The 12,857-nt window shown below is 42.7% G+C and overlaps 1 protein-coding gene across 2 annotated transcripts in view; it reads right to left on the reverse strand.

Moving 5' to 3' along the window:
* LOC311230109 (serine/threonine-protein kinase 38-like) overlaps positions 1 to 12,857 on the reverse strand; it is an 87,863-nt gene that overhangs the window by 45,509 nt on the left and 29,497 nt on the right. For both annotated transcript variants that reach the window (XM_084316269.1, XM_084316270.1), the window contains exons 3-7: positions 12,490 to 12,541; positions 11,943 to 12,065; positions 11,781 to 11,864; positions 7,063 to 7,186; positions 3,797 to 3,951 (exon numbers count right to left, since the gene is read on the reverse strand). In XM_084316269.1, coding sequence (XP_084172395.1) covers positions 3,797 to 3,951; positions 7,063 to 7,186; positions 11,781 to 11,864; positions 11,943 to 12,065; positions 12,490 to 12,541 — 538 coding nt within the window. The remainder of the gene's footprint in view (positions 1 to 3,796; positions 3,952 to 7,062; positions 7,187 to 11,780; positions 11,865 to 11,942; positions 12,066 to 12,489; positions 12,542 to 12,857) is intronic.

Here is a 12,857-nt window from a genome sequence, read left to right on the forward strand (position 1 = left end):
TATTATTGATTTCCATTCATTTTTCATCAATCTAGCCTCACGTTACCAGTGGGGATCTGTCTGAGCTCGAACAGGGGAAATATCGCCCCCTATGGTCTCTCCGGATGGTACTGCACCCCATTGGATTGGATTGAATGAAACGCATGGAGAAAAAAAAAGGTCCTGCTTCCACATTTTACTTGTCAGGCATGTAATCCGAGCCTACTGCAGTCATCGCCCACCATCAGAACAGTGGAGAATATGTGTTTCCAGTACCCAGCGTTGAATCAATAAACGCGATCAATATTTGGAATGGCGATCAGGAATTGGAATAATCTTTTTGGAGAACATCTGATCTGAGGTAAGGAATCTATTTTACCAGTCTTGGGATAATCAGAGCTATTTTCACCTATATATCAGCGTGTGCCATATGGGTGTATGTGTGTGTGTGCGATCAGGAAATAAGATAATCGATTTTTCAGCCCGCTTCTACAGAGTACATAAGTATACTATCGATAATCTAGCGTTTATTTGAAAACTATTCATAAATAGGCAGAAAAATTACAACGTGTTTTGTGTATTCCATTGTATTCCAGTAAAGGGCGATTATCACAGAATCTAAATTTTTTTCTGAAACTTTAAAAAAACAAGCGTTTTTCAAAATAGTATAAAACGGAAATGAACCGATTAAAAAACAATCAGTTTCGACAATGTTCACTGCAAACAAGTCATTGATAAGCGACGGCCATATTAGACACATAGCCATAATTTAATATATAGTTTATGCGTTCGCAAATATGAGAGCTCTGTCATTGAATAGAGCGGTGGCACGCAACGGGGTTCCTAGGCACCGCATGGCTGGCACAGAAAGTGTTAATGGACAGTCCACTAGGGGGAGTAGCTATTAATGGACAGTCCACACGGGGGAGTAGCTGTTAATGGACAGTCCACACGGGGGAGTAGCTGTTAATGGACAGGCTGCGAGGGGGAATAGCTATTAACAGTAATGTTATAATTAGGTTCAGTCAATTCAGTCACTAACAACAAAAAAGGAAAACGTGGGATGAAAATATAAGATGAAAAAAGGGAAGTGAAACAGCAGTGTGGTTATTAAATCATTCTCTCTGCGCATGGTGGTTACGAGATCACACCAGGAAGCCAGACTTCAGCTAAATTGCATCATCCTTCTGTGGAGATAAATGTATGTCTGGAGAGTGTTACGTACAGTCTACTCTCTACTGTCTGTGCTGCCATCATTGTGTACTGGCTGTATGTCCTGTTGTCACTGTACCTGTCTGTCTGTATGTCCTGTTGTCACTGTACCCGTCTGTCTGTTGTTCTGTTGTCACTGTACCCGTCTGTCTGTTGTTCTGTTGTCACTGTACCCGTCTGTCTGTTGTTCTGTTGTCACTGTACCCGTCTGTCTGTTGTTCCGTTGTCACTGTACCCGTCTGTCTGTTGTTCCGTTGTCACTGTACCCGTCTGTCTGTTGTTCTGTTGTCACTGTACCCGTCTGTCTGTTGTTCTGTTGTCACTGTACCCGTCTGTCTGTTGTTAAGTGGAACTCGCTGTTGACAGGCGTTATGTCTTTGCACTGTTGCCGCCAAAACAAATTAATGTACTATTGTTTTTTTAACAAGGACACACTGTATTAAAAATTGCGAAGCATCAGGGGCAACACAAGTCGAAGTGCCATGCCTGTGAACCACCACTAGGAGCAGAGTGGCTAACTGTGAGTGAGTGAGTGAGTGAGTGAGTGAGTGAGTGAGTGAGTGAGTGAGTGAGTGAGTGAGTGAGTGAGTGAGTGAGTGAGTGACATTGTGTGTCTATGAAGTGCATCACATCTAAACAAGAGTTATTGATTGAGCCCTGAGACTATGAACAGATTGCACTTCCCTCCTTCCTGTGTTATCTAGTCACCCAGTAACCAAGCTTCAAGTGATGGTCACGTGACTAAAAAGACACATGACTAAAAAAAAGAGAAAGGTAGTAGATCCCACAAACATGGCTGACACCATACAGTGCTACTTACACTCCACTTGTGTGCTACATTTTTGTTCTTTAACACTTTCAGTGCCTTTGATTAACGTTGATTTACCCCGTTGAATTCCACCATCCACTTCAATGTTAGCGTTAAAAACGCCTAATCTATGGCGGTCAGGTGGCATAGCGGAGATTGTGCTCGTCACCAATGCAAGAGGCTGCGGTCTCGACTCCCGGAGAGTCAGCATTGCCTTGGCTCGGGCTGATCGCTATACTAACTCGTTTGGCTGAGTTAGGGGGAGGGGAGCCGTGGGTGGGTCCTGGGCGTTGTGGACAGCGACCCCTACAGTTCGGTCGGGGCGCCTGCTCAGCGAGGGTAGGATCTGGAGAGAGGTAGTGCGACCTTCCACACGTTACACTCTCCCAGTGAGAATCTGTGCTGCCAGGCTGGCTGCCGGCTGGCTGCACATGCGTCGGAGGAAAGCATGCGAAAGTCTCCGGCCTCTCGGACCAACAGTAGGGGGGAGTACGCAACAACCAGGAAGGGGGTTGGGAATTGGCATAACGACTAACAGTGGGATGGGAGAAAAATTGGAAAAAGAAGGAGGGGGAAAAAGATAATAAAAAAAATAAAAATAAAACGCCTAATCTATGTTTTAAATTATGGCTATGTGTCTATTCTAATCTGCCCGTCGCTTATCAATGACTCGTTTGCAGTCAACATTGTCGAAACGGATTGTTTTTTTATCGGTTCATTTTAGTTTTATAGCATTTTGAAAAGCCCTCGTTTTCAAGGAAAATATAAAGATTCCATGATAAAAGACATTTACTGGAATATTCTAGAATACACAAAAACTGTCATTTTTCGGCCTATTTATTAATAGTTTTCAAATAAACGCTAGATTATCAATAGTATATGTGTACGTATGCACGCTATAGACGCAAGCTGAAAAATCTATTCTCTTATTTCCTCATCAGCGATCACAGCCAAACAGCCACATCACACATAGGGGACACGCTGTTATATCAGCGAATACAGCTCTGATTATCCCAAGACTGGTAACATAGACTCCTTACCTTAGATCAGATGTTCTCCAAAAAGATTATTCCAATTCCTGATCGCCATTCCAAATATCGATCACGCTTATTGATTGATTATTGGCTGCTGTGAATATATATTCCAGGCCGATTTCCGTCCCGCAATCAGATCCCTCTTGAGCAGACTGCTCGCCAGCACAAGGAGCCAGTTGGCTCCACCCCTACATATCTACAGATCCCAAGTCAGTCTAAGCGACTGACCTGCAGTTACACAGGGATAGACGATAGGGGGCGCTTTTTTCCAATCTGAGCTCCTGTAGGGGCTGGTGTACCAACGGGAGACTCGGTTGATGAAATATGAATTCAGATCGCTAATAAAAAAATAAAACGATATTTGTCGTCATGGGCACTCAATGGGGGGGCTGATAAAACAAGATATGTCGTCCGTGGCACTGAAAGGGTTAATACTGTAGTACTTCTACTTTTTTAATATGTTCGGCTCATCCTTCTTAGAGATAGCTCACTCAAGACATCACTACAAGCATATTGTCTCCTAGTAATTCTCAGTTGAGCACCTTACTTTTAGTCCCTGTCTACCGAATAAAATCTAGGTGCATACGATGTGTGTGTGTGTGTGTGTGTGTGTGTGTGTGTGTGTGTGTGTGTGTGTGTGTACACAGGTGTGCGTATGCGCTGGTATGTGCATGTGGGTCGTCTTACTGCAGGTACAGGTGTGTGTGTATGTTAAGATAATGTGATCCTAATTATGTTTACATCCTTTCCGAGATGTCCTGACCTTGGAGTCCAGCAGGACATTGTCTGGCTTTATGTCTCTGTGGATGAAGCCCATCTGGTGGATGGAGTCGATGGCCAACACCGTCTCAGCCACGTAGAACTGAGTCTCCTCCTCCGTCAGCGTGTCCTTCTTCATCAGCAATGTCATCATGTCGCCTACAAGAAGGCACCGCACTCAGATTCACACTCTCGTTCAGTTCAACCCCACCCCCACCAGAAAATAAAGCTGATTTATTATGTCCATAATCTCACAAATACCCCAAAAGTATATACCGTCTCGTACAAATCTATGTGGTTTGAGAGTTACTGATGTAAAGAGTTGAGATGTGTGATGTCACATATTCCATGAAGCGTTAAATACAGCTCAGTAAAATTGTGAACATTTTTAAAACATTAAGGCCATCATTCTCATGGAATTCCTTCTCTACTAGACAGCGTGGGAGTCCGAATGATGGGAGGGAAGGAGGATGAGGCAACATGAGTCAGATCTGAACCAATCATGTCTATAGCGTGTACTTAGTCTGCCTCACAGCTCTGAAACACATAATATGTTGTTGAAAAGTGACACTAGTTGCGATGTCCCTGATTGACTGGGCACCTGGATGTGATGAAAATAAAAGAGCACAGTGTCTCACATTGTCATTCAATATCCAATACAACAAAGACATACCCGAATGCAAACAATCAAGCATGTGCAGCAGGGGTCTATTCATCAACAATAACACATACACTAAAGAGGCACTACTGTAGATAGAGGAACACTCTCAGAGAGGGACAGAGAGGAGAGAGATGGACAGAGAGGGACATAGGGGACAGAGGGGAGAGAGAGGGACAGAGGGGACAGAGAGGGACATATGGGACAGAGAGGGACATAGGGGACAGAGAGGGACATAGGGGAGAGAGAGGGACAGAGAGGGACATAGGGGACAGAGGGGAGAGAGAGGGACAGAGAGGGACAGAGAGGGACATAGGGGACAGAGAGGGACATAGGGGAGAGAGAGGGACAGAGAGGGACATAGGGGAGAGAGAGGGACAGAGGGGAGAGAGAGGGACAGACCGGAGAGCCACCAGGGACATTCTGGATGAACGTCAAGACTCGGTTGTTTATAGTTGTTTTATAAATCTAACTCTTACCTTAACTCTAACTTACCTTCACTTACTGGAGACTTCCCACCTCACCATAACCTCAACTAGAGATTCAAATTTCATCCAGAATGTCCCTGGTGATTCAAAGAAAGAAAGAAAGAAAGAAAGAAAGAAAGAAAGAAAGAAAGAAAGAAAGAAAGAAAGAAAGAAAGACTCACAGCCAGACACAGGTGGATACTCTTAAAGGTCCCCTATTGTTCACTATTTGGGCAATTTTACACAATTCCTGTGAGTCTATGGAACACATCTGTAAGGTTTCTTTCAATAAAATTCATTGTTTTGTATTTATAATCAAGTACTTTGGTGCACCACTTTCTCCCCTTCCAAAGTACAAGCTGTTTTTGGCTGGGCTCCGCCCATACTCGCAATGCGCTTTGATTGACAGTCACCCACCTGCACTGGCAGAGACGCTAGGATGGAGGAACCTTTTCAAAACGCACACACACCCGCTCCGTCTCTCTGGGTGTGTGTGTGTGTGTGCGTGTGCGTGTGCGTGTGTGTGTGTGCGTGTATGTGCGTGTACGTGACATAAGTTGGGCGAGTGTGTGTGTCTGTGAGACGAGAGGAGAGAAGCGCTGCCGTTCGGCGAGTGTGTGTGTGTGTGTCTGTGAGAGGGAGAGAAGCGCTAAAGCAAGAGTCTCATCTCAGCCGCGGCTGAGTCTCCTGAACAACAGCGTGTAGCCCAAAAACTGCCACTGCCCTGGCTCCTTTCTTGTGGAGCACGATATCATTAGGAAACGATTAGGAACACTGTCGAACACTTTTGAGGAAGTGCCGACAGTGGAACAGCTGAAGGTGGCAACTCTGCTGTCGAAACCACTTCTGCATTATTTCCACTCGCTGCTTGGTTTTGCTCATACTTTCAACGTTATGCTAACTCCTCCAATCACAGTTGATTGTGGGCGGGCGGTGGCAGATCAGATTTCTTACATGTCACAGATCGAGTCAATTCAGAATGGCTTGTTAGTTGTTTCAGTGGGGGGCATTATTGTCTCAGCTGAACTGCAGAAACGGGTCGTGGTACAGATTTCACATTTTGTCAGTTTGCTTGAAAACAATGCAAAACACTGGAAAAGGCCATTTTTACAATAGGGGACCTTTGAATAACAACCAGACACAGGTACATACTCTTACATAACAACCAGACACAGGTACATACTAGGGATGTCACGATCACGTTTTTTTGCTCCCGATCCGATCCCGATCATGTGATTTTGAGTATCTACCGATACCGATATTTCCCGATCCGATCAAAAAAATATCTATTTTTTTTATTCTTTTTTAACTTTTATTTTTTTATTCAACAAACATGACCATGTTCACATCTTAAACTCATACTGAGGCCTTAGTTTTGGTTTTAAATTGCATATCATCATTCATTTATTTATTGTCACACAGAGCAGAAGAATTTTGCCAAAACAAACCAATAGTACCCAGCTGCAGAACGGCAGACCAGCCACACCTCAGACCCAAACGCATTTCCTTTTATTTAATTATACATCAAATGATTTATGTCAAGGATTGCAATGCCTCGCTTGAATGAAGTTAACTTTTCACCTGGATAACGTCAACATTCAGGGTGAATGTAATGTGAGAAATTGGGATAAAAAAAATGATTTTTTTTTAATTTGGGTCTGAGGTGTGGCTGGTCTGCCGTTCTGCAGCTGGATACTATTGGTTTGTTTTGGCAAAATTCTTCTGCTCTGTGTGACAATAAATAAATGAATGATGATATGCAATTTAAAACCAAAACTAAGGCCTCAGTATGAGTTTAAAACGTGAACATGGTCATGTTTGTTGAATAAAAAAAAGAAAGTATACATTTTTTTTTTGTCGATCCCGATCTTCGGAAAATCACGTGATCGCCCCCGATCCCGATCACGTGATCGGATCGGGACATCCCTAGTACATACTCTTACATAACAACCAGACACAGGTACATACTCTTACATAACAACCAGACACAGGTACATACTCTTACATAACAACCAGACACAGGTACATACTCTTAAATAACAACCAGACACAGGTACATACTCTTAAATAACAACCAGACACAGGTACATACTCTTAAATAACAACCAGACACAGGTACATACTCTTAAATAACAACCAGACTACCTCCAGGCAGGAACTCCATCAGCAAGTAGAGGTTCATCTTATCCTGGAAGCTGTAAAACATCTTCACCACCCACAGCGTGTCTGCCTGAACCAGGACATCCCGCTCCGCACGGATATGACCCACCTATAGACATACAGTACAACAGACACACTGATATGACCCACCTATAGATGTACAGTATAACAGATGCACTGATATGACCCACCTATAGATGTACAGTACAACAGATGCACTGATATGACCCACCTATAAACATACAGTACAACACACACGGATATGACCCACCTATAGACATACAGTACAACAGACACACTGATATGACCCACCTATAGATGTACAGTATAACAGATGCACTGATATGACCCACCTATAGATGTACAGTACAACAGACACACTGATATGACCCACCTATAGACATACAGTACAACAGACACACTGATATGACCCACCTATAAACATACTAGTACAACAGACACACTGATATGACCCACCTATAAACATACTAGTACAACAGACACACTGATATGACCCACCTATAAACATACAGTACAACAGACACACTGATATGACCCATCTATAAACATACTAGTACAACAGACACACTGATATGACCCACCTATAGACATACAGTACAACAGACACACTGATATGACCCACCTATAGATGTACAGTATAACAGATGCACTGATGTGACCCATCTATAAACATACTAGTACAACACACACTGATATGACCCACCTATAAACATACAGTACAACAGACACACTGATATGACCCACCTATAAACATACTAGTACAACAGACACACTGATATGACCCACCTATAAACATACAGTACAACAGACACACTGATATGACCCACCTATAAACATACAGTACAACAGACACACTGATATGACCCACCTATAAACATACAGTACAACAGACACACTGATATGACCCACCTATAGACATACTAGTACAACAGACACACCGATATGACCCACCTATAGACATACTAGTACAACACACACTGATATGACCCACCTATAAACATACAGTACAACAGACACACTGATATGACCCACCTATAAACATACTAGTACAACAGACACACTGATATGACCCACCTATAAACATACAGTACAACAGACACACTGATATGACCCACCTATAAACATACAGTACAACAGACACACTGATATGACCCACCTATAAACATACAGTACAACAGACACACTGATATGACCCACCTATAAACATACAGTACAACAGACACACTGATATGACCCACCTATAAACATACTAGTACAACAGACACACTGATATGACCCACCTATAAACATACAGTACAACAGGCACACTGATATGACCCACCTATAAACATACTAGTACAACAGACACACTGATATGACCCACCTATAGACATACTAGTACAACAGACACACCGATATGACCCACCTATAAACATACAGTACAACAGACACACTGATATGACCCACCTATAGATGTACAGTACAACAGACACACTGATATGACCCACCTATAAACATACTAGTACAACAGACACACTGATATGACCCACCTATAAACATACTAGTACAACAGACACACTGATATGACCCACCTATAGATGTACAGTACAACAGATGCACTGATATGACCCATCTATAAACATACAGTACAACAGACACACTGATATGACCCATATATAAACATACAGTACAACAGACACACTGATATGACCCATCTATAAACATACAGTACAACAGACACACTGATATGACCCATATATAAACATACAGTACAACAGACACACTGATATGACCCATATATAAACATACAGTACAACAGACACACTGATATGACCCATATATAAACATACAGTACAACAGACACACTGATATGACCCACCTATAGATGTACAGTACAACAGGCACACTGATATGACCCACCTATAGACATACAGTACAACAGACACACTGATATGACCCATCTATAAACATACGGTACAACAGACACACTGATATGACCCACCTATAAACATACAGTACAACAGGCACACTGATATGACCCATCTATAAACATACAGTACAACAGACACACTGATATGACCCATCTATAAACATACTAGTACAACAGACACACTGATATGACCCACCTATAGATGTACAGTATAACAGATGCACTGATATGACCCACCTATAGATGTATAGGTGTATTAAGTGTTCACGCCAATCGCATGCCGCAGCCAACCGTATAACATGATGGCTCTTGTTGCAAAACTGTAAACAGCAGATTCAGTTACCGCTGACTGGTGAAACTATGTTATGCAAACAAAGTGAAGTCCATTGTGTTTCCTGCTTGATATTTCTCTGGGACAAGTTCAGACATGATCGACAGTGCAGTGGAACGTACTGCTGACGTACATTTAGCTGACTTTGATCAATGTCTGAGCAAAGCAAATAAAAGATAAGAATTGGAGAATCACTCTCACATTTGTAGTATCTTAAACAGACCTCTTAACCCTTTGGAGGCCAAACCTGAGATAGTCCGGGTTAACTCGCCATGCTCTGGGCGCCAAGACCCGAGAAATCTCGGGTTTTAATCGATATTTCTTTGATTCGCTATATCCATTAATTTTTCATCCATCCAGCCTGACGTTATCATTGGGAATGGGTCTGAGCTCGCAAAGGGCAAATACCGCCGCCTATCGTCTCCCGGATGGTATTGCACATCATTGGAATCCCTCTGGCTGGGGTTGTGCATAAAAAAAAAAGTCCGGTCCAGGTTTTCCTTCTCTGGCATGCAGTATCGTTATAACAGATGGACTGGGGACACTCTGAGCAGCGTGGATTATGTGTTTTGGATATAGGCTACAACGTTGGATCAATAAACGCGATCAATATTTGGAATGGCGATCAAATTGGATTCATATTTTTGCAGGACATCAGATGTGAGGTAAGGACTCTATGTTACCAATCTTGGGTTAATCAGATGTTTCTTTCACAGCGATCACAACGTGTCTGTGTGTTGTGTGTGTGTGTGTGCGCATGCCGTTGGCTCCGACCAAGGCACGGATAAGCGATTTTTCAGCCCACTTCTGTATCGTGCATGAGGACATATACTATCAATAATCTAGCGTTTATTTGAAAACGATTCATAAGTCAGCCGAAAAATTACAACGTGTTTTTTGTGTATTTCACTAAAGGGCTATTATCGCGTCTTTCTCTGGAATTACTAGAATTCACCAAAACTATACTAGTATTAAAAACGGTATAAAACGGAAATGTACTGATGAAAAAACTATCCGTTTTGTACACGTTGACTGCAAGCAACTCATTGATAAGCAACGGGTGTACCCCATAATTTAGGATATATTCTAAGCACTTGCAAATAAGTCGTATCCTCCATTGGATAAAGCACTGGCACTAAAGAGTCACAGCGCTCTCTGCTGTTGGTGCCGGAAGTGTTAACAGGCGCCCCCAAAATTGGCCATTTTAGTTTTCGTTTTTGAGGACTGCATACTTTTTTTGCAAACCAAAATACTATACTTTATACTTATACCACATGCATGAGCCTGGTCTCTTTTGAAAGATGACATTCTGAAGGTTCTGATACAATAAGGAATACACACCTTTAGTGCTAAGGAAATAGAGTAACATTGGTCTGAACTTGAGTTGTAGAAAAACTTGTTACTCAAGTTTTTCTGTAGTAGTTAGTATTCCAGAAGTAGTATTTCCCCAGAATGGCTCCCGAGATCCACAGCCTGACGTCTTATGTAGTACATGTCCAAATTTCATAAAGATCCATTCAGAAAAGAGTGATTAGGAGTGATTTTTGTAAACTGTGTACAAAAGAAAAGCTCAGTTTTCTCATAGACTTCAATTCATTCTGCGGTTTTTCTCTTCCTGTTTTTTCTTCTTGCTTTTTGCTGTTGGGGTATCATTGGAAAGCCACACTCATTGGCTACAACCCTGTCCAATATTTTTCGAGATTGCCAAATGATTGACGGAACTAGAACCCCAAGAGTCAGGAGTGGTATTTGCGCAATACCGTGTACTTTGCGCAAGCCTCAAATATCGGCATGTAACTCGAGAACCGCTGAACGGATTTTGTCACCTGAACGGGCTATCGACGGGCAACAAATGGGACTTTAATTCGATATATATATTGTATTACAAAATATGCACACGAGCCACTATTGGTCGCCAAAGTGCCGGTGGGAAAATCGTCCTCAAAAGGGCCCACATACGGGCCCCCGCTTGCTAAGAGGCTATAGTATTACAGAACCTCCGACAACCTGAATCTCTGTTTAGAGTTTAGTTTCAGGAAAAGGGCATATGAAACAAATGTAAAACCTTTGGGTTCCCTTGCACCATTCTGTGACCCCAATTGAACTGAACCACATGCTTACAAAAGGTGGGCAATTTTTTTTTTTTTACAAAAATGGCTGCAGGTGGGAGCCGTGACATCATGTGAAAATATTGAACAATTTCAATATTACATAATCAATATGAATATCAGGTTGGTTTTCCTTTTCGACTCCTGAAAATCTTTTTTAGATAGATGTTTTTTAGCATGATGTGCTCCAGAGTATATGTAACATTTTGTTAGGCCACATACAGTATACTGTGTAAAGACTGCCACATTAACACAGATGCGCACAATCACACATGTACACATACACACACACTGATAGATACGACCATGCATATGAGCACATACACAGACACACCTGCTCCTTCTCCAGCATGTCAGCCTTACGGAGGATCTTCATGGCGTACACGTGACCCGTGTCCTTCTTCTGCACCAGACGTACCTGGATTCAGAGGGCGAAGGTCAAAAGTGAACACCTCTCAGAGGCCACATGGTCTTGAAGGTCACACACTGCACTCACCTCTCCAAAAGCTCCTCTGCCAATAATCTTTAGGGATTCAAAATCGTCCAGTCCCAATCTGGTTCTCTTCAGCCTGAGGAACTCTGTCTCTTTGCGTGCGTGCTGAGAGCGCCTCACTCGCTTCTGCAACACAGTGACACATTTACTGTATGTCAGTGTGTGTGTGTGTCTGTATCCATCCAGGATTTACAATGCATGGTGTGTCAGCAAAGCCCGCAGGATTATCAAAGTAATCCCCAAGTACAAATGATTTCAGCTGATGCCGTCTGGCAAATGGTACTACAAACCAGCATACTCTGAGACAGTTTTTCCCCCAGGCAGTCAGACTCATGAACCAATAACCCAACAGCCTGCTACAGTATCTGTCTGCCCAGCACTCACACAGACGGAACTATGGACACACAACCATACAAAGGCATGGAAACAATCAAAACACACATATGCATATCTACTACACACACACTGCCCTTTACACACACTCTATCCACACCATTACCGCTGCACTATAATGTTTCTATATATAACAGGTGTTTACCCAAATACTCACCTCCTCATCAGGTAGCCCCTCTTCGTTCATCACCCTCTCCAGCTTCTGTTGCCTATCAACAAGGGCAGGATGAAAGGTCAAGAGAACAAGGCTTAGGGGTCAAACGTCTGAACGGCCAGGAAGTCAATAAACAGCCAAAACCTACACAATGTGAAATTGTAAACTCACTTACATGTGGGTACAGTTGTAAATAGTGGAATGTATTAAGGACGGTGATGAGGAGGAATACCGGGCTAAATGTGACCAAGACCAGGGAACTGGTTGTGGATCTGGGGAGGAGGAGGAGTGCATATGTGACCCCTGTTTCCATCAGGGGGGTCGATGTGGACATGGTTGAGGATTACAAATACCTCAGTGTACACATCGAC

Source organism: Notolepis coatsorum (genome assembly GCF_963971535.1).
Source record: "Notolepis coatsorum genome assembly, chromosome: 6".
Taxonomy (NCBI): Eukaryota; Metazoa; Chordata; class Actinopteri; order Aulopiformes; family Paralepididae; genus Notolepis; species Notolepis coatsorum.